Source organism: Hippopotamus amphibius, chromosome 9, assembly GCF_030028045.1.
Source record: "Hippopotamus amphibius kiboko isolate mHipAmp2 chromosome 9, mHipAmp2.hap2, whole genome shotgun sequence".
Taxonomy (NCBI): Eukaryota; Metazoa; Chordata; class Mammalia; order Artiodactyla; family Hippopotamidae; genus Hippopotamus; species Hippopotamus amphibius.
This window is the reverse complement of record NC_080194.1, coordinates 122,887,203-122,910,383: the sequence shown is the minus strand read 5'-3', so window position 1 is coordinate 122,910,383 and position 23,181 is coordinate 122,887,203. Positions and strand designations below refer to the sequence as shown.

Sequence of the window (23,181 nt, the reverse complement as noted above, 5' to 3'; positions counted from 1 at the left end):
AGTGTTTAAAAAAAATCTTGCCAATGTAAAATTCTATATCAAAGGAAAATTCCCTCAAAAATGAAGGCCAAAAATATATTTCAAGCAAACAAAAACTTTATCACCAGAAAATCTCCACTAAAGGAAATAGATAATGTTTAGGCAGAAGGAAAATGGCCCTAGATGGAAGCTTAAGGGTGAATGAAGTATTAAAGAACAATGCAAAGGGTAAATATGTGCTAAATTTATGTTTTATTTTTTAAATTATTTTTCTAAATTAATTTTTATTGGAGTATGGTTGTTTTACAATGTTGTGTTAGTTTCTGCTGTACAGCAAAGTGAATCAGCTATATGTATACCTATATCCCCTCTTTTTTGGATTTCCTTCCCATTTGGGTCACTACAGAGCACTGAGTAGAGTTCCCTGTGCTATACACATAGGTTCTCAATAGTTATCTATTTTATACCTAGTAGTGTATATATGTCAATCCCAATCTCCCAGTTCATCCCACCCTCCCTTCCCCCCTTGGTATCCATACATTTGTTTTCTATGTCTGTGTCTCTATTTCTGCTTTGCAAATAAGTTCACCTGTATCATTTTCTAGATTCCACATGTAGGTGATATTATGCATATGTACTAACATTAAATGAATACTGATTGCACAAAAACAGTAATGTATTATGGGTTTTTAAATATATACAGGATTGAATTAGTTGAACCAAATAGCACATATCTCTGTAAGTGGGATTAATGGAATTTAAGTGTGCTACATACCTTGCATTGTCTGGAATGTGGTAAATGTACTAGTTTATAATAGATTTTAATAAGTTAAAAATGCATGTTGTGGGCTTCCCTGGTGGCACAGTGATTGAGAATCTGCCTGCCAATGCAGGGGGACACAGGTTTAAGCTCTGGTCCAGGAAGATCCCACTTGCTGCAGAGCAACTAAGCCCGTGAGCCACAACTGTTGAGCCCATGTGCCACAACTACTGAAGCCCTTGTGCCTAGAGCCCGCAATAAGAAGCCTGAGCACGGAGGTGAAGAGTAGCCTCTGCTCTCCACAACTACAGAAAGCCCACACACAGCAATGAAGACCCAACGCAGCCAATAAAATAAAAGAATAAATAAATAAATAAAAAATTTTTAAAAACACATTGTAATCTTAGGATAACCACTAAGAGAACAGCAAAATAAGTTACAAATTCTAAACTAATAGAGGAGAAAATATAAAGTAAAAAAAAAAAAAAAAAACCGCTAAATCAATCCAAAAGACTAGAAAGGAAATAAGAAAATATGGAATTGGTGGCATAAATATAAAACATGGTAGATTTAAAGCCAAATAAATTAGAATTTTTATTAGTTGTAAAGGACCAAAGCTTCTATTTAAAAGACAAATTAATGATTTTTTAAACTCCAGCTATATGCTATTTATAAGAAGTATACCTAAAATATATGGCTACAGTAAGAACGAATGCAAAAGGATCAACAAAGAAAATATCCTTCAAAAATCTGAGAGAAATAAAATCAGTTCCAGACCAAAATAACAGAGAGTGTTGGGCACCAGCGTAAAAACAGTGAAGGATATGGTACAGAATGTACTGCAGCAGAAGGAAAGTTGTGTGAGAACCGTGAGGGAAAAACAGAAAGGGCTAAATATGTACATGAATTTAAATGACCATTGTCTTCCCCAAACAACAATAATAATGTATTGTGGAGTTAAAAAAGAGAAATAAAATATATAACAATAGTATATAAGCTGGTGATGGTGGGATGTGTGTGAATAAAATTAAAGTGTTCCAAGGTCTTGGTATTTTCCAGAAACAGAGTAAAGATATTAATTCACCTGAGATTTTGATAAATTATATATGTGTATCTCAATATCTAGGCTTACTACTAAAATAATACAATAAGAATATATAGTTTCTGACTAGCATGCAATAGGGAGGAAAATATAGAATGAGAAAAAATAACCCAAAAAAGGGAGAGAATAAACCATATAGATTAAGCAGGACTAGTAGAAAATACAAAATAAAGTGATAGATATAAATTTTAATGTATCATAAGTAATGCTATAAATGGCCTACATATTCTATTTAGAAGACAAATATTACTAGATTGGATAAAATAATATTTACCTGTTCTTCTTGCCACTTTATGGCCTAGTGTGGCCTCCTGGGTAGTTTACCTGGAATGCCCCCTCTCAAGGCCTTCCTAGCACTGAGCCAGCATCACTGCTTCTTTACTTTCAAATAGCTTGGTGGAAGAATCAGCCAATCCCAAAGCTGCCCTACCTTGGGAAACTTTTTAGATGAAATAATAAACCTTCCTAATTGTTTAAACCAGCTGAGTTAGGGTTATCTATTACTTACAATCAAAAGCATCCCAACTAATACAATGTCTTTTTTCGTTTTTCATTCCTAGAAATTTATGTTAAAATTATGTTTGTTGGATGATATTACACTCTATATTTTCTACATTAACCAATATCCCTATTATTGGGAGTACTAGTCAGAGGCTGGAAGACCATTCAGTGAGGATGTTACAGAAGGGATTCAAGCACAGAGCAATGTTTAAGATCCCTTTCAACCCTAAGATTTTTTGGGTCTATAGTTTTGTATTTGCTTACCGAATGAAGACTTCTTCCATAGTGGTAACAGAGGCCCCAAAGCTGGCAATGTCCAGTTCTTCCTGCCTCAGTTCCAAGTCAGTAAATAGAGATTCAAACCTGGAAGGGAAGAGCAGTTTTATTCCTCAAAGGTGGAAGGTGAATCCCTCATTATCACCTTTGGCTTTCTACAGAGGAAAAGCATGGGCTATGGAGTCAAGAAGATACTTGTTCAAATCTCAACTGTGTTCCTCTCTAGGTTCATGACTGAACTTGAACAATGAGCATAATAGCATTTACTTAAAAAACTTTCTGTAAGGACAAATCACACATACACATAGCACATCGCAGATGCAAAATAAATTATTAATTCATCTCCTTTATTTTGAGTAAAAAGAAATAACAATGCTACATTTGTAATACTTGCTAAATGCCAGGGGCCATTCTAAGCCCTTTTCCATTTATTAACTCTGTGAATCCTCTAAACAGCTCATTGAGAACAGTGCTAAGAAGTTAAATAACTTCCCTGAGAGCCTGGCAACCAACTGGACCAGGAGCCAGCCACACCTACTAGACTGCCCAGAGTAGTCAGCCTTCCACAACAGAAGAGCATGCATAGCTGATACAGGAAGCACCTGTAGAGCATAGAGCTCTGGTAACCAGACAGGAGTGCACTGCTCAGATGCATAGGATGTGACGTCCCCACCTAAGGCCACTTCTCCAAGATCAGGAAGTGTAAACAATCTATCAAATACATAAAAATAACAATAGCTAGAATTGGGCAAAATGAGGTGACAGAGGAATATTTTCCAAATGAAGGAACAAGATAAAGCCCCAGAAGCAGAACTAAGTGAAGTCATTTCCGATAAAGAGTTCAAGGTAATGATCCTAAAGATGCTCAAAGAACTCAGGAAAAATATGGGAGAACACAGTGAGAAGTTCAACAAAGTGTTAGAAAATACCAAAAAGAATGAAACAGAGGTGAAGAATACAATAAATGAAGTAAAAAATACACTAGAAGGAGGACTTCCCTGATGGTGCAGTGGTTAAGAATCTGCCTGCCAATGCAGGGGACACGGGTTTGATCCCTGATCTGGAAGTTCCCACATGTTGCAGAGCAACTAAGCCTGTGTGCCACAACTACTGAGCCTGTGCGCTAGAGCCCACAAGCCACAACTACTGAGCACTACTAAGCCTGCACACCACAATTACTGAGACTGTGTGCTGCAACTACTGAAGCCCATGCACCTAGAACCTGTGCCCTGCAACAAGAGAAGCCACCACACTGAGAAGCCCATGCACCACAACAAAGAGTTGCCCCTGCTCACCACAACTAGAAAAAGTCCGCACACAGCAACAAAGACCCAATGCAGCCAAAAAAAAAAAAACAAAAAACCCAACAACAACACTAGAAGGAATCAACAGTAGAATAAATGATACAGAAAAATGGATCCGTGAACTAGAATACAAAGTATTGGAAATCACTCAAGCTGAACAGAAGCAAGAATTTTTTTAAATGAGGACAGTTTAAGAGATTTCTTGGACAATATCAAGTGTACTAACATTTGCATTACAGGAGTCCCAGAAGCAAAAAAGAGAGAGAAAGCGGCCGAGAACACATTTGAAGACATAATAGCTGAAAACTTCCCTAACCTGGGAAGGGAAATAGATATTCAGGCCCAGAAAGCACAGAGAGTACCAAAAAGGACTAACCCAAAGAAGCCACACCAAAACATATTGTAGTTAAAATGCAAAATTAAAGATAAAAAGGTAACATTAAAGGCAGCAAGGCAAAAGCAACACGTTATGTACAAGGGGACTCCCATAACAGCTGACATTTCAGCAGAACCTCTGCAGGCCAAAAGGGAGTGGCACAATATTTAAAATGATGAAAGGGAAAAACCTATAACCAATAATACTCTATACAGCAAGGCTTTCATTCAGATTTAATGGGGAGATCAAAAGTGTTACAATGAAAGGTAAGAGTTCAGCACCATAAAACTAGCTTCACAAGAAATGTTAAAGGGACTTCTCTAAGCAAAAAGAAAAGGCCACAAGTAGAAATATGACAATTATGAAAGGAAAAATCTCATTAGTAAAGGCAAATATACAGTAAAGGTACTAAATCAACTACTTATAATGCTATTAGGAAGATTAAAAGACAAAAGTAGTACAATCGTCTATATCCACAATAAGTAGTTACAAGATACACAAAACAAATTGATGTAAAATATGATGTCAAAAACAGTAAACATTGCAGGGGGTGGGGGGAGAGTAAAACTTCAGAGTTGTTAAAATATGTTCCAACTTAAGAGATCAGCAACTTGAAATTATAGATATAGCTATAGATATAGATATAGTTTGCTATACATAAACCTCATGGTAACTACAAACTTAAAATCTGTAGTAGATATACTCACAAAAAAGAGAAAGGAATCCAAACATAGCACTAAAGACAGTCATCAAATCACAAGGGAAGAGATCAAAAGAAGAATAATGAAACAAAAAAAGAACTACAAAACAACCCCCAAACAATTAACAATTGGCAATTACACTTTAAATGTAAATGGACTAAATACTCCAATCAAAAGACAGAGTGGCTGAATGAATACCAAAATAAGACCCATATATATGTTGCCTACTAGAGATGTCAGATCTAAAGACACACAGACTAAAAATGAGAAGATAGAAAAAGGTATTCCATGCTAATGGAAATGAAAAGAAAGTCAGGGTGGTGATACTCATATCAGACAAAGTAGACTTCAAAACAAAGGCTGTAACAAAAGACAAAGAAGGAAATTGCATAATGATGAGGGGATCAATCCAAGAAGAAGATATAACAATTTATGCACCCAACATAGGATTACCTAAATACATAAAGCAAATATTAACAGACATTAAGGGAGAAATTGATAGTAACATAATAATACTAGGGGACTTTAACTCCCCACTTACATCAATAGACAGTCTATCCAAACAGAAAATCAATAAGGAAACACTGGCCTTAAAGGACACATTACAGCAGATGGATATACATATATATAAAACATTCCATTCAACAGAAGGAGAATACACATTCTTTTCAAGTGCATATGGAAACATTCTCCAGGATAGGTCACATGCTAGGCCAAAAAACAAGTCTCAGTAAGTTTAAGAAAATTGAAGTCATATCTAGCATCTTTTATGACCAAAACACTGTGAGACTAGAAATCAACTACATGAAAAGCACTGCAAAAACCACAAACACATGAAGGCTAAACAATATGCTAATGAACAACAAATGAGTCACTGAAGAAATCAAAGAAGAAATTTAAAAATACCTGGAGACAAATGAAAACGAAAACACAGTAATCCAAAATCTATGTGATGCAGGAAAAGCAGTTCTAAGAGGGAAGTTTATAGTGATAGAAGCCTACCTCAGGAAACAAGAAAAATCTCAAATAAACAACCTAAACTTACACCTAAAGGAACTAGAAGAAGAAGAATAAACTAAACCCAAAGTTAGTAGAAGGAAATAAATCATAAATGTTAGAGCAGACATAAATGAAATAAAGACAAAAAACAATAGAAAAAAAATCGATGAAACAGAGCAGACTCTTTGAAAAGATAAACAAATTGATAAACCTTTAGCCAGACTCATCAAGAAAAAAAGACAGAGGGCCCAAATCAATAAAATCAGAAATGAAAAAGGAGAACTTATAATGGACACCACAGAAATACAAAGGAATATAAGAGATTACTATGAACAATTATATGCCTAGAAGAAATGGACAATCTAGAAGAAATGGACAAATTCACAGAAATGTACAATCTCCTTAGACTAAGCCAGGAATAAATAGAAAACATGAACTGACCAACTACCAGTGATGAAACTGAATCAGTAATTTAAAAAAATACTCCAACAAACAAAGTCCAGGACCAGAGGGCTTCACAGGTGAAGTCTACCAAACATTTATTATTTTTTTAAATATTTATTTATTTATTTTGGCTGCACCAGGGCTTATTTGCAGCACACAGGATTTTTTAGTTGTGGCATGTGGACTTAGTAGTGACATGAGAAGTCTTAGTTGTGGCATGCATGTGGGATCTAGTTCCCCTACCAGGGGTTGAGCCACTGGACCAGCAGGGAAGTCCCAAATTCTACCAAAACATTTAAAGAATAAAAATTCTTCTCAAACTACTCCAAAAAATTGCAGAGGAAGTAATGCTTCCAAACTCATTCTACAAGGCCCTGATACCAAAACCAGAGAAAGATACCACACACACAAAAAGAAAATTACAGGCCAATATCACTCATGAACAAAGACGCAAAAATCCTCAACAAAATATTAGCAAACTGAATTCAACAACACACTAAAAGTTTCTTACACCATGATCAAGTGGGATTTATTCCAGGGATGCAAGGTTGGTTCAATATCTGCAAATCAATCAATGTGATACACCACATTAACAAACTAGATTTTAGAGAATAAAAATCACATGATAATCTCAGTGGATGCAGAAAGAACTTTTGGACACAATTCAACATTCATTTATGATAAAAATTCTCCACAAAGTGTGTACAGAGGGAACATTCATCAACATAATAAAGGCTATATATAAGCCCGCAGCTAACATCATACTCAACAGTGAAAAGCTGAAAGCATTTCCTCTAAGATCAGGAACAAGACAAGGATGCTCACTCTCGCCACTTTCACTCAGCACAGTGTTGGAAGTCCTGGCCACAGCAATCAGACAGGAAGAAAAAAAAAAAAGGAATCCAAATTGTAAGGAAATAAGTAGAACAGTCACTGTTTGCAGATGACATGATACTATACATAGAAAATCCTCAAGATGCCACCAAAAAAAAACTACTAGAACTCATCAATGAATTTGGTAAAAGTTTCAGGATACAAAATTAATATACAGAAATCTATTGCATCTCTATATACTTACAACAAATTATCAGAAAAAGAAATGAAGGAAACAGTCCCATTTATTGTTACATAAAAAGAACACAATATCTAGGAATAAACCTACCTAAGGAGATAAAAGACCTGTACTTGGAAAACTATAAGACACTGATGAAAGAAATTGAAGACAACACAAAGAGGTGGATATACTGTATTCATGGATTGGAAGAATTGTTGTTAAAATGACCATCCTACCCAAGACAATCTACAGATTCAGTGCAATCTGTATCAAAATACCAATGACATTTTTGACAGAACTAGAACAAGTAATTCTAAAATTTGTATGGAAACACAAAAGGCCCTGAGTAGCTAAAGAAATTTTGAGAAAGAAGACTAGAGCTGGAGGTATCACACAAAAAGCTACAGCAATCAAAGCAGTATGGTACTGGCACAAAAACAGACAAATAGATCAATGGAACATTATAGAGCAGCAGTCCCCCATCTTTTTGGCACCAGGGACTGGTTTTGTAGAAGACAATTTTCCACAGATGGGGCAGGGAGGATGGTTCAGGCAGTAATGCAAGCAATGGGAAGTGATGGGGAACAGCAGATGAAGCTATGCTCGCTCATCCACTGCTCACCTCCTGCTGTGTGGCCCGGTTCCTAACAGGCCACAGAACAGTAGCGGTCCACAGCCCAGGGGTTGGGGACCCCTATTATAGAGAACCCAGAAATAAACCCATGCACCTTTTTGTTTGTCAATTAATTCACAACAAAGGAGGCAAGAATATGCAATGGGGAAAACACAGTCTCTTCATTAAGTTGTGCTGGGAAAACTGGAAAGCTACATGTAAAAGAATGAAATTAGAACATTTTCTCACATCATATACAAAAATAAACTCAATATAGATTAAAGACATAAATGTAAGATGAGAAATCATAAAACTCTTAGAAGAAAAGGTAGGCAGAACACTCTTTGACATAAATCGTAACAATATTTTTTTGGATCTATTTCCTAAGGCAAAGGAAGCAAAAGCAAAAATAAACAAATGGGACCTAATTAAACCTAAAAGCTTTTGCACAGCAAAGGAAACTATTGACAAACAAAAAGATAACCTACTGAGTGGGAGAAAATATTTGCAAATAGTATATGACTGATAAGGGACTAATATTAAAATATATAAACAGCTCATTCAACTCAATATCAAAAAAACAAACAACCTGATTTTCAAATGTTAAGATGACCTGGACAGGCATTTTCTCAGTTTGGATGGGAGGGCATGAAAACCACTGTGAAGTAGACTAAGTAATGCATGGGCAAGGAGATAAAGCAGGCCATACACTTAGCCCATTTTTAGAGAGTTTTGACTGTGCACGGTTGTAGGGCATGGAGTGCTGGCTGGAAAGAGAGGCAGGCTCAAGAGGGTGTTTTTCCAGAGCACACTAATATCTTCACAGAAATGACCCTAAGAGAGAGAAGCTGGTGATGTAGATGGGAGAGGAAATAATCAAATAAGTGAATTCTTGAGAAGGTGAGGTGGGTGGGTACTTGAGCTGGTGTTGAAACAAGCAGGTTTGTAGGTTTGTGACAGGGATAAAACAGAGTTCTTATTGGATGTTGTTTCTTCATGAAATACAATATAAGTTAAAATTCCTATCTGAAAGCAACATGGGGACTGAGGAGAGGGGGAGAAGGAAGTATTGGGGACTAATATGAGGTCTGAAATAATTACGGGGCTGAACTCTGCTCCCAACCCACATCGAAAGTCCACTTATAACTTTATAGTCAGCCCTCAATATCCAAATGTTCCACATCTGCAGATTTACCCAAACGGGGATCATGTAGTACCATAGTAACCTATTTATTGGAAAAATTCACGTATAAGTGGACCCACGCAGTTCAAATCTGTGTTGTTCAAGGGTCAACTGTAATTTAAAGGAAAATCAAGTAAAATCTTCATCTGAGCTCAGTTACTTGGGTGCTCGTAATTAGAGTTCACACAATAAGGGCCCCTCTAAAGCAATCTTAAAGAATTTGATTTTAACTTGAAGGCAACTGGGAGCCATTAAGAGTTTTCAAGAAGGGAGGTAACATGATCAGAGTCTTATATTCTTAAGTGCACTCTGGCTGGGGTGTGGCGTCTTTGTAGGAAATACTGAGGGCCTGGGGATCCAGACCACTACAAAATCGAGTGCAGTTGGTGAGGACAGGGACAGGAGAGACGACTGTACATGCAAACAATTACTCCAGCCCTCTCAGGTCCATACCTGTGCATGCTCTCTTTAGGAAGTATAAATGTTATTTCTTCTCCAGTGCTGGACTGGAAAATTGCATTTGGTATGTGTTGATAAATCAGATGAGAAATCTTCTCTGTGTCACAATCAGGTTTTTTCACTAAAGTCATATAATATCCTGCACCTGAAACAACATTTAAAATATCATGAAACAGTTTTATTCTTTTTAGTCACACTTAGTGTTCTATAGCCTAGAACAGGACAGCTCCACAGAATAGAGAAGTAGGAGAGCCCTGTAGGGTCCAATTTAAATCACAATGAACTTGCCTCTGAAGGTCTATAATGCTATTCTTGAGTCTCAACTCCATTCAGAGGTGATAATAGCACATTTAGCAATGCTAGGCAAAATGAAGGAGGGTTGTTTTAAGGGCAACCCTCTCTTTAAGTGATAACTACCATGGGGAAGTGAACATTTAGTAGGTAGGAGTCTTGAACATTAAGGTTAAGAACAAAGATACCTCTATCATAATTAAATTAAGTTCTTGAGGATACATACCTTATGGTACTCTAAACATTCTTTCAGAAATTGCTAGTAACATTTGTTACTACATTAAAGCAATGTAGTCATTCAACAAACATTCATTGAGCTCTCATGATGTGACAGGCACTCTTCTAGGTACTGAACATATAGCAGTGGACCAAACAGACAAAAATCCCTACTCTCAAGGGGCTTTCATTAAAGGGATATGAGATAGATAATAAGATAAATAAGTAAAATTTAGTGTATATTAGTGACAAATGCTAGGGAGAAAGATGAACAGGGGAGGGGATACAGAGTTATCGGGGATTGTGACTTTAAACAGGGTCACGAGGAAGGCCTCACTGAGAATGTGGTATCTATAAAAGGATTGAAGACCTGAGGAAGAGGAGAAAGCATGGCAATGCGTGGGCCCAGAGGAAGGAGTAGGCCCAGTGTGCTGGATAAGAAAGGGGGCCATGAGCCAGGAGCAGAGCAAAGAAGCAGAATATTAGGAAATGTGGTTGGGATAATAGGACCAGGCCAAGCAAGGCCTTTGGGCCACTCCCAGGACTCTGCCTTCTTCTTTTAGTGGGACAGAAAGTCATCGGTAGACTGACCAGAAGATAGACACATTCATTCTGACAACTGGGCAGAGGCCAGTGGTGGGTTAGAAGCAACTGCAACAATCCAGGTAGGGGGACAGTAGCCTAGACCAGCGTGCTAGCAAGTGGTAGAGGTGGGAGGAAGGCAAGATGACTAGGGTTTGCAGATGGGTCAGACATGGGCTATGAAAGACAGAGGATCAGGGAGCCCCCAAGGTTTTGGCCAAGACCTAGAAGAATGGATCTGCTTCTACTGTGAGGGAGATGGTTTGGCAGTAAAGAGCTAGAGCTCAGCTCTGCACAGGCTTTGGACAAGTCTGACAGGTCTGTGCACTGTTTATGTGGATGTGTGGAGTAGGCAGTTAGACACACAAATCTTGAGTTTAGAGGTCCAGCCAGAGATATATACATTTTTTAGCACAGACAATTTTTTTTTTTTTTGCCTGCATTGGGTCTTAATTGCAGCACACGGGATCTTTGTTGAGACGTGGGATCTTTCGTTGCGGTGCACAGGCTCTTCGTTGCAGTGTGCGGGCTTCTTTCTAGTTGTGACATGTGGGTTTTCTCTCTCCAGTTGTGGCCTGCAGGCTCCAGAGCATGTTGGCTCTGTAGTTTGCGGCACACAGGCTCTCTAGTTGAGGCGCATGAGCTCAGTAGTTGTGGCACACGTGCTTAATTACCTCGCTGCATGTGGGATCTTAATTCCCCAACCAGGGATCGAACCTGCATCCACTGCATTGGAAGGCATATTCTTTACAACTGGACCACCAGGGAGGTCCCACAGATAACTATTTAAAGTCAGGACATTGGATGAGATCACTAAGTCAGTGGGCAGAGAAAGAAAAGTGAAGCAACTAAGGCACTTCCATATATAGAAGTAGAAGTGATGTAGAGGAGCAGTCAGAGACATAAGAGGGAAACCCAGAGGGTTGGGGGTCCAGGAAAACAAGGGGAGGATATTTGTGCTGGGATGCCAGTGAGGCGTACACCCAGTTGTGGAAATAACTCACACTTCTGTGTGCACTAGCTCCCTCTTTGAGGAACATTGTTTCTTAATCTTCATTTTGTAGATCAGAAAACTAAGGCTAAAAAAGGATGAACTAACTTGGTAACAAGGATGAAGATGGAGTAAATTATCAGAGCGGAACTCAAACAAGACCTTCTGACTCCAAGTCTCAGAGATTCTTTCTGCTTCACTCCTTCATTCTCACAAGCTCCTCTGCCTGGGGCCTCAGATCTCCCCCCACAGGCAGCAGAACAGGATGTCTAGAGAAGGCCTCTCCCCGCCTGATCTCAGCGGCCCTGCAGGAACATTCCCAGTGGGCACTTTCTCCAGCACACTGCACCAGCAACACTGACCCCACATGGAATGGAGTTTCGGCTGCCTGCCTCACTGCCTGCTCGCAGCCGCTCACCGTATTTCTGCTTGAGGAACAGCGATGACCCACAGCACTGCAGCTCCCCCTTGGCCATGATGGCGATGCGGTCCCCCAGCAGGTCGGCCTCATCCATGAAGTGGGTGGTCAGCAGGATGGTGCGGTCACTTTTGTGCTGCTGAAGAAGGTCCCAGATGGCCCTCCTGGAGATGGCGTCCACGCCTGAGGTGGGCTCGTCTAGTATCAGCACCTGGAGGGCAGAGGAACGGCCTTGTGATGACGGCAGAGCCATGTCCCAGGCCCAGGCTGCTTCACTGCAGGCCCTGTGTGGCTGGAGGTCAATGAAGATGCAGCAGTACTGCCCACACCAGATTACCCATCCAGGGCGTCCAGGGCTGAGATGCCTGGGCCATGGCTGAAGGGCCTGCAGCCAGCCCAGGCCAAGTGGGAGCTAGAAAGCAATACTTCTGGGCTGCGCTGTCCCAACGTGTTTGTCTACTGCATGTGGGGGCCCTGACCTTGTCTTTCAGGAAGCCAGGACCCATTGCCCCCTACCTTGGAGCCCGCAATGAGGGCAATGCCAATGGAGAGCTTGCGCCTCATCCCCCCACTCAGGAACCTGCTCCAGGAGTCCTGCTTGTCCTCTAGACTGAGGACGTGCAGCATGCGTTTGACTTCTTCAGGGCACTTCTGGCGTGACAGGCCTTTCAGCTGAAACAGCAGGGGACAGAGATCTGGTAGAGGCTTCTAACAGGAGGCCAACCTGTCCAACAAGTATTTTGCTTGTACACCAGTCCTCTCTTATCTGAGGTTTCGCTTTCCACAGTTTTAGTTACCCACTACCCACAGTCAACTGTGGTCTGAAAAGATTAAATGAAAAATTACAGAAATAAACAACTCCTAAGTTTTAAATTGTGCACTGTTCTGAGTATCTTGAACTCTGAAATCTTGTGCCACTCCCCATCTGTTCGGGATCCCCAACCATCAACATCATCTGCCCTTGATATCCAACCATTGATGCTGTCATGATGTGATGATCCAGAATCACCTGGAGCAGATGACCCTCCTTCTGATGTGTCGTCAGAAGGTCAATAGCTTAATGCTGTGTTACAATGCCTACATTATTCACCTGACTTCATCTTATCATGTGGGCATTTTATCACCTCAAATCACAAGGTTAAGTACAGTACAATAAGATATTTTGAGAGAGACCATACTCACATAACTTTTATTAGAGTATATTGTTATAATTGTTCTATTTTATTATTAGTTGTTGTTAATGTCTTACTGTGCCTAATTTACAAATTAAACTTTGTCATAGGTATGTATATGTAGGAAAAAACATAGTAAATACAGGTTTTGGTACTATCTGAGGTTTCAGGCATCCACTGGTGGTCATGGAATGAATCTCCTGCAAATAAGGGGGGGTGGGGACTATCGTATATACATCAACTATACATAAGAAAGATACACAACAAACTTACTACCTTCAGGGAAACAGATAAACAAAAGGCTTTTGTATTATTATTATTATTTTTTGCCTGCACCATGAGGCTTGTGGGATCTTAGTTTCCCAACCAGGGATCAAACCTGGGCCCTTGGCAGTGAAAGCACAGAGACTTAACCACTGGACTGCCAGGGAATTCCTGGCTTTTGCATCTTGAACCATCTAAATATATGACTTATTACTACTAAGTACCGCAGCATATTAAAAGGATTATTCACCATGACCAAGTGGGATTTATCCCAGGAATGCAAGGAAGGTTCAACATACTAAAAATCAATGTAAGTGTGTATGATAAAGAATCTGGCCTCTTGCCCCAGTTACTGGTAGGGGCTTCTAAATCCTTGGAGTGGTAGGGGTGTCTTTGTTATTCCTGGTAGTACCCTCAGGCCACACCTGAGTTTATGCTAATGAGGTGATCAAGATCTGGGCTAGTCATACCTGAAAGACCAACCATGTGATTTGAGGGTTGGGGCTTTGAGCCATGATATCAATCTGACCTCCCAATCTGCTGGGAGGGAAAGACAGCAGATTGAGTTCAGTCACGAGGTCCATGATTCAATCATTCATGCTCATGTAATGAAACCCTAATGAAAACTAGACACTTGAAGTTTAGGTGAGCTACCCTCTACATAGTGATGTGCCAGAGGGTGACACATTCTAAAGACATGCAAGCTTTTCATTTGGGACCCTCCAAGACATCACACCCTACATGTGTCTTCTTTTGGTTGGTCCTGTTTTTTTTTTTTAATATTTATTTATTTGGCTGTGCTGGGTCTTAGTCGTGGCACACAGGATCTCCATCGCAGCATGTGAGATCATTTTTTTAGTTGCAGCATGCGGGATCTTTAGCTGTGCTGTGCAGGCTCTTAATTGTAGCATGTGGGATCTAGTTCCCTGACCAGGGATCAAACCTGGGCCCCCTGCATTGGAAGCACAGAGTCTTAACCACTGGACCACCAGGAAAGCCCTTGGCTGGTCCTGATTTATATTCTTTATAATAAAACTGTAATCCTAAATTCTGTGAGTCATTCTAGTGAATTAGTGAACCTGAGGGGGCAGTGGGAACTCCTGAATTTGTGGCCAGGTTGTTGAAAGTGCTTTGTTTGGGATCTCCCAAGCTTGTGGCTGTTCTCTGAAGTGGGTGCAGTCTTGTGGGAAACTGTGCCCTTAGCATGTGAAGTGTGCACTGACTCCATCATTAGCATTGAATTGCACTGCAGTGACACAGCAGATTAGTAGAATAAAAAGTAGAAGGGGCAAGCTGGTAGCTGGAATTCATATGGAAATGCAAGGGACCTGGAATAGGCAATACAATCTTAAAAACAGGAAAAAGTTGGAGGACTCCCATTATTTGATTTCAAAACTTACTATAAAGCTATAGTAATCAAGACATTGTGGTATCAGCATAAGGATAGATGCACAGAACAATGGAATAGAATTTGAGAGTCCAGGAATAATACCATATATCTACGGTCAATTGATTTTTTAAAAAATAAATTTATTTATTTATTGGCTGTGTTAGGTCTTTGTTGATGCACATGGGCTTTCTCTAGTTGCTACTCTTCATTGTGGTGTGCAGGCTTCTCATTATGGTGGCTCCTCTTGTTGTGGAGCACGGGCTCTAGGCTCTAGGCTCATGGACTTCAGTAGTTGTGGCATATGGGCTCAATAGTTGTGGCCCGTGGACTCTAGAGCACAGACTCAGTAGTTGTGGCACATGGCTTAGTTGCTCTGTGGCATGTGGGATCTTCCTAGCCCAGGGATTGAACCCATGTCCCCTGAATTGGCAGGCGGACTCTTAACCACTGTACCCCCAGGGAAGTCCCAGTCAATTGATTTTTGACAAAGGTGCCAAGACCATTTAATGGGGAAAGAATAGTTTTTTCAACAAATGGTCTTAGACAACTGGATATCCACATGCAAAAGAATGAATTTGACCCCTACCTCACACCATATAAACAAAGATCTAAATGTAAGAACTAATGTATGGGGGGGCTTCCCTGGTGGCACAGTGGTTAAGAATCCACCTGCTAATGCAGGGGACTGGGTTTGAGTCCTGGTCCAGGAGGATTCCACATGCTGCGGAGCAGCTAAGCCTGTGCCCCACAATTACTGAACCTGCACTCTAGAGCCCTCGAGCCACAACTGCTGATTCCACATGCTGCAATTACTGAAGCCTGTGCTCTGCAACAAGAGAAGCCACTGCAATAAGAAGCCTGTGCACCACAACAAAGAGTAGCTCCCACTCTCAGCAACGAAGAGTAGCTTCAACTACAGAAAGCTCGTGAGCAGCAATGAAGACCCAATGCAGCCAATAAAAAATAAATAAATGAATGAATAAAATTATTTTTTTAAAAAAGAACTAATGTAGGGGGACTTCCCTGGTGGCGCAGTTGTTAAGAATCTGCCTGCCAATGCAGGGAACACAAGTTGGATCCCTGGGCCAGGAAGATCCCACATGCCATGGAGCAACTAAACCCATGTGCCACAGCTACTGAGTCTGTGCTCTAGAGCCCACAGGCCACAACTACTGAGCCCATGTGCCACAAGTACTGAAGCCTGAAAGCCTAGAGCCCATGCTCCTCAGCAAGAGAAGCCTGCTCACTGCTCACAATGAGAAGCCTGCTAACTGCAACAAAGAGTATCCCCTTGCCTGCAGCAACTAGAGAAAGCCCGTGTGCAGCAACAAAGACCCAATGCAGCCAAAAATAAATAAATAAAATAAATTAAAATATTTTTAAAGAAAGAACTAATGTATGAAACTCTTAGAAGGAAACATAGGTGTAAATATTAGGCAATGCTTTTTAAAATATAACATCAAAAGCATAAGCAACTAAAGAAAAAAATAGATAAATTGAATTTCATCAAAATTTAAAGCTTTTGTGCATCAGAGAACATTATCAACAAGGGAAAAGATAATGCACAGAATGGGAGAAAGTTTTTGCAAATCATATATTTGATAAGGGTCTACCATCTAGAATACATTAAAAAATTCTCACAACTAAACTACAAAAAATAAGCAACCCAATTGAAAAGTGGGCAAAGGACTTGAATAGACATTTCTCCAAAGAAATAAACAAATGACCAATAAGCAAAGATGCTTAATATCATTAGGCATCAGGGAAATGCAAATCAAAACCACCATAAGACACCAATTCACAGCTACTAGAATGGAAGTACCTCAGAAAGTTGAAAAATGTTAAACACAGGGTTAGATCTTTTGACCCATGAATTTCACTACTAGATATATATCCCAAAGAACTGAAACTAGGTGTTTAAACAAAAACTTGAAGACTAATATTCATGGTACTATTCACATAGCCAAAAGGTACAAACAACCTGGATGTCCATCAACTGATGAATGGATAAACAGATATGGTATACAATTCCATACAATGGAATAATATTCAGCCATTAAAAGGAGTGCAGTATTGATACAAGCTGCAACATGGATAAATCTTGAAAACCTTATGTTAAGTGAAAGAAACCAGACACAAATGGTCACATTTTGTATCATTCCATTCATATGAACTACTCAGAATAGTCAAATCCATAGTGACAGAAAGCAGATTAGTGGTTTCCAGGGGCTGGGGGGAAGGAAGAATGGGAAATGACCACTAGTGGATCCAGGTTTCTTTTTGGGGTGATGAAAATGTTCTGCAATTAGATAGCAGTGATGGCTGCATAACATTGTGAATATAATTTTTAAAACTACTGAACTTTACATTGTAAAATGAGCAAAATGTTGAATTTCATGTTATGTGAATTTCATCTAAAAGGAAGAAATAAAATTAGAACAATACTTTCTAGAAATCCTTTAACTCAAAAATCTTAAATGCCACACCCCTTCTTCCTGAATGTTTAGGGAATAGTGTCCATAAGAGGTTTCAAGTCCCTCTGAGGTTGAGTCAGAGAGCTGCAGGCTATCTTACCATCCTCAAGAATGGATACAGAGGAAACCAAGTCTATCACCCACTGACTCACCTGAGCATAGAAATAAAGATGTTCTGCTACAGTCAAGTTATCAAACAAGATATCATGCTGGGGGCACCAGCCCATGCTCTTCCGGATCTGAAGCATGTCTTGAGAAATTTCATATCCGTTGATATATACCTGTCCACTTGAAGGGGAAATAAGACCTAGAAGCAAGTGGAAAACATAATATCTAAAGTCACTGTCATTCAGAGCCACAACAGTACTAAGGATTAATGACGCCCTCTGCTTTGTTTGCTTGTTCTCACACATACTACCCTATTCTTCATGTCATAGTCAGTAACATCCAAGGAGTGTATGTTCTATGACAGTGTACAAGGACATTTGGGGGTAGCAGAGATAGGAGATATCCTTCCTGCTTTTGATGAGTTCCAATCTGGTTAACTGAATAAAACACACATACCTGTTTGTAAAGCAAATTACATTGCTATAATCATTAAGTAATAATATGGACACATGTTTTGGTAAAGTTGCCAGATACAAAATTAATATACAAAATCTGTTGCATTTCTATACACTAACAATGAAATATCAGAAAAAGAAATGAAGGAAATGATCCCATTTACCACTGCATAAAAAAGAACACAATACCTAGGGATAAAGCTACCTAAGGAGATAAAAGACCTGTACTTGGAAAACTGTAAGATGTTGATGAAAGAAATTGAAGACTACACAAACAGATGGAAAGATATACCATGTTCTTGGATTGGAAGAATAATTATTAAAATGACCATACTACCCAAGGCTATCTACAGATTCAATGCAATCGCTATCAAATTGCCAATGGCAGTTTTCACAGAACTGGAACAAAAAAATTTTAAATTTGTATGGAAACATGAAAGACCCGAAATAGCCAAGACAATCTTGATAAAGAACAGAGCAGGAGAAATCATGCTCCCTGTCTTCAGACTATACTATAAAACTACAGTAATCAAAACAGTATGGTACTGGCACAAAAGCAGACCCATAGATCAATGGAACAAGATAGAAAGCCCAGAAATAAACCCATGCACTTAAGGTCAATTAGTCTATGACAAAAGAGACAAGACTACACAATGGAGAAAAGACAGTCTCTTCAATAAGTGGTGCTGGGGAAACTGGACATCCACATGTAAAAGAATGAAATTAGAATATTTTTTCACACCATATATATACAAAAATAAAATAGATTAAAGACCTAAATATAAGACCAGATATTCTAAACTCCTAGAAGAAAACATAGGCAGAACACTCTTTGACATAAACTGTAGCAATAATTTTTTGGACCTCTCTCCTAAAGCAATGGTAAGAAAAACAAAAATAAACAAATGGGACCTAAGTAAACTTAAGAGCTCTTGCACAGCAAAGGAAACCATAAACAAAATGAAAAGACAACCTACAGAATGGGAGAAAATATTTGCAAACAATGCTGCTGACAAGGGATTAATTTCCAAAATATACAAACAACTCATGCAGCTTAATACTAAAAAAAAAAAAACTAACTCAATCAAAAAATTGGCAGAAAATCTAAATAGACATTTCTCCAAAGAAGAAATACAGATGACAAACAGGCATATGAAAAGATGATCAATATCACTAATTATCAGAGAAATGCAAAGCAAAACTACAATGAGGTATCACCTTACACAAGTCAGAATTTTTTAGCCATCACCAAAAAACCTACAAATAATAAATGCTGGAGAGGGTGTGGAGAAAAAGGAACCCTACAACACTGTTGGTGGGAATGTAGATTGGTGCAACCACTATGGAGAACAGTATGGAGGTTCCTCAAAAAACTAAAAACAGAGTTACCATATGACCCAGCAATCCCAATCCTGGGCACATATCCAGAGAAAACTCTAATTTGAAAAGATACGTGCACCCCAGTATTCATCACAGCACTATTTACAATAGCTAAGACATGGAAGCAACATACATGTCCATCAATAAAAGAATGGATAAAGAAGGTGTGGTGTATAGTTATATATAATACAATATTACTCAGCCATAAAAAAGAATGAAATAATACCATTTGCATGGATAGACCCAGAGATTATCATATTAAGTGAAGTAAGTCAGACACAGAAAGACAAATATCATATGATATTACTTTTATGTGGAATCTAAAAAAATGACAAAATGAACTTATTTACAAAACAGAAATAGACTCACAGACATAGAAAACAAACTTATGGTTACCAAAGGGGAAATGTGGGGGGATAAATTAGGAGTTTGAGATTAACATATACACATTACTATAAACAACTATAGATAAACTATATCTATTTTACTATAAATAGATAAACAAAGACCTAATGTATAGCACAGGGAACTATATTCAGTATCTTGTAATGACCTATAATGGAAAAGAATCTGAAAAAGAATGTGTGTGTGTGTGTGTGTGTGTGTGTGTGTGTATGAATCACTTTAGCATATACCTGAAACTAACACAACATTGTAAATCAACCATACTTCAATTAAAAAAAGTAATAATATGAATGCATAAGTAAATATGGTCAAGGAGGAAAGTATTTCAGGCATCTAAAAGTTTCAAATTGGGATCCTTGAAGGCACTATCCATGACTGATTCATCTGATTCCTTCCCAATAAATTCCAGTGAATGAATGAATGATTGCACTCACTGCCAAATGTATGTCAGTGTAAAACTTTGCAGGCTGCCCCTCTATGTGCTATCTTTGTCTCTATTCTCATTTTCTTACTTAAGGATATTTTTCAGATTGAAAAAGGGCAATGAATTTCTATTGCAACAAAGTTAGGAGAAGAAAATATAAGAAAACAAAGGTTAAACAAATCCCATCATTAAAAGATAACATTGTGCTATATAGCTTTATATATTTTGTATGCATTTACTGTCTCATACATTAATTTTTTAGCAAAAATGGGAAAATATAAATTCTGGTTTAACTGGCTTTTAAAAAAAATAAATTTATTTATTTATTGGCTGTGTTTGGTCTTTGTTGCTGCACATGGGCTCTCTCAAGTTGTGGTGAATGGGGGCTACTCACTGCAGTGGCTTCTCTTGTTGTGAAGTACAGGCTCTAGGTGCATGGGCTTCAGTAGTTACAGCACCTGGGCTCAGCAGTCACAGCACACAGGCTCTAGTGCACAGGCTCAGTAGTTATGGCACATGGGCTTAGTTGCTCCGTGGCATGTGGGATCTTCGCAGAACAGGGCTCAAACCCACGTGCCCTGCATTGGCAGGCAGATTCCCAACCATTGAACCACCAGGGAAGTCCCTATCCTATTTATTTATTCAACCCACACTGGTAGATATTTAGTTATCTGCAATTCTTCACAAGTATAAACATGTGATATAACCTTGCCTGCTTCCCCAATTGTTTTCTTTTCTTTTTTAACAATTTAATTTTAATTTTATTTATTTATTTTTTTGGCTGCATTGGGTCTTTGTTGCTGTGCATAGGCTTTCTCTAGTTGTGGTGAGCAGGGGCAACTCTTCGTTGCAGTGCGTGGCCTTCTCATTGTGGTGGCTTCTCTTGCTGAGGAGCACGGGCTCTAGGCACTTGGGCTTCAGTAGTTGTGGCACGTGGGCTCAGTAGTTGTGGCTCGAGGACTCTAGAGTGCAGGCTTAGTAGTTGTGGTGCACGGGCTTAGTTGCTCCACAGCATGTGGGATCTTCCTGAACCAGGGATTGAACCAGTGTCCCCTGCATTGGCAGATGGATTTTTAACCACTGTGCCACCAGGGAAGTCCCCCAATTGTTTTCTTACTCTAAGTTAATACAAGTAGATCTGGTAGGTCAAAAGGGGTACAAGACTTTAAAGGTTTTTGATACTTACTGCCAAATTACCCACCAATTGGGGTTTTCAGATCTTCCATGTTGGTTGTGGATAATAAAGCACCCATGAGTGTTTGGGGGAAAAGGAAAAAAAGTGATACTACTCTACAGTAAATTTAAAAGCCTTCTTTCTGTATAATTATAATAATGGAATAGTTAAATAGAAGAACTCATAGAAGAATAAAAAACCATGTAACTTTACTGGGTGGAGAAACGGGGTTTAAGATACAAAACATGCCTGGGCTAAATTTTGGGCCTCTCCGCAAACAGTATGATGTAGAAGCCTTTCAATGGCCAATGTCCTGGGCAATCAGCCAGATTTTCCCTTCCCAGCTCAGCATCTTCAGGGCTACTGAATCTCCCTGTGTCTTTCAGTAGTGCCACTTTCTCCAGGGCAGCACTGGCTTTTTTCTATACCATGTCACTGCTCATAGAAATACACGGCTGAGCTTCTCTGATGTATCATTCATGGTCTGCATTTTGGCAGAATTCACAATTACATTAATTAATTAATTCAGTCAATGATATTTATTGAGTGCCTATCCTTTTTCAAGCACTATTCCAAGCACTGTGGATTCAGAAGTAAACAGAACAACTTTCCTAGGGAGAGGGGTGGGGGAAACGGAGAAATAACACATACATACACACAAACCAGATGAGCACAGACTGTGATGAGTACTAGTAACAGAATATAAGGGAACTCATATATAACACTTATATATGTATTATATATAACACTTCCCTAGTAGCAAGGAAGTGTCTGTGGAATGCTTCTATCAGTCGGTCTTCTTAAACAATGTTTGCACCTGACTTGCCTCTTTGATCACTTAGCCTGGAGTCTAGCTGGATCGCCCTTCAGGTACTGAGGACCTCATAAGTCTATACAGGAGGGGGCCTTCCATAAATGATCATGCTGCCAGGAGCAGCAATGCCTGTACCTGAGAGAGGATCACCCATCTGGAGACATTACTGCACCCCAGTCCTGATGCACCCAGAGCCCATTCAGTATGTATCTGTTGAGCTGAAACTTGGTTTTTAAAGTCCCAATACCAAAGGCACCTCAGACCAAGCTTCACAATATTGCTGCTCTTCAAATGTCTTCAGTGGAAGGTGTATCAGCAACCTGTAAGGACAATTGTGCCAGCTTGACTTTGAACTGCTCATAGCTTCCCAGCCATTTGGTGTTCTGTATGCAACATGGAAGAACTGGTAAGCTTTCAGAGCTCCTCGAAATTTGGAAATGCATCTCATTGGTTTCGTACAGAGCTTTACACAGGTTAAGTCTTCAATAAATATATGTTTCTTTAATGAATGAGTTTTCAAATATCACAGGTATTATTTTAGTTAATGGAATGTGAAAGAATTACTTAGGCATAAAAATTATCCTAAAACAGATAATTTAAAAATAATTCACTAGGTATCATTCTAAAAGTACACCTGGCAATCAAAAGTAAGTGGATGGGAGAGGAAAAAGATGGTGGCGAAGTAGAGGGACGTGGAATGCATCCCTCTCCACAGATGCATTGGGAATGCACCGAAGGATGCAATAATTCCCACAGAGAACCAGCTGAACACCAGCAGACGGCCTCGGACACCAGAAAGGACCGCAAGGAGCCCGACATAACCGGTAGGGAGGCATCTACGAGGGCTCAAAGAGGGTGAAGCGGCGGCTGTG

The 23,181-nt window shown here is 39.3% G+C and overlaps 1 protein-coding gene across 1 annotated transcript in view; it reads right to left on the bottom strand.

The window, feature by feature from the left end:
* The window catches only part of LOC130860594 (ATP-binding cassette sub-family A member 17-like), a 137,088-nt gene that overhangs the window by 47,036 nt on the left and 66,871 nt on the right, over positions 1–23,181 (bottom strand). Inside the window, exons 13-17 of the mRNA XM_057749001.1 lie at positions 17,702–17,856; positions 12,766–12,921; positions 12,250–12,460; positions 9,746–9,896; positions 2,607–2,705 (exon numbers count right to left, since the gene is read on the bottom strand). Of these exons, the coding sequence (XP_057604984.1) occupies positions 2,607–2,705; positions 9,746–9,896; positions 12,250–12,460; positions 12,766–12,921; positions 17,702–17,856 (772 nt within the window). The remainder of the gene's footprint in view (positions 1–2,606; positions 2,706–9,745; positions 9,897–12,249; positions 12,461–12,765; positions 12,922–17,701; positions 17,857–23,181) is intronic.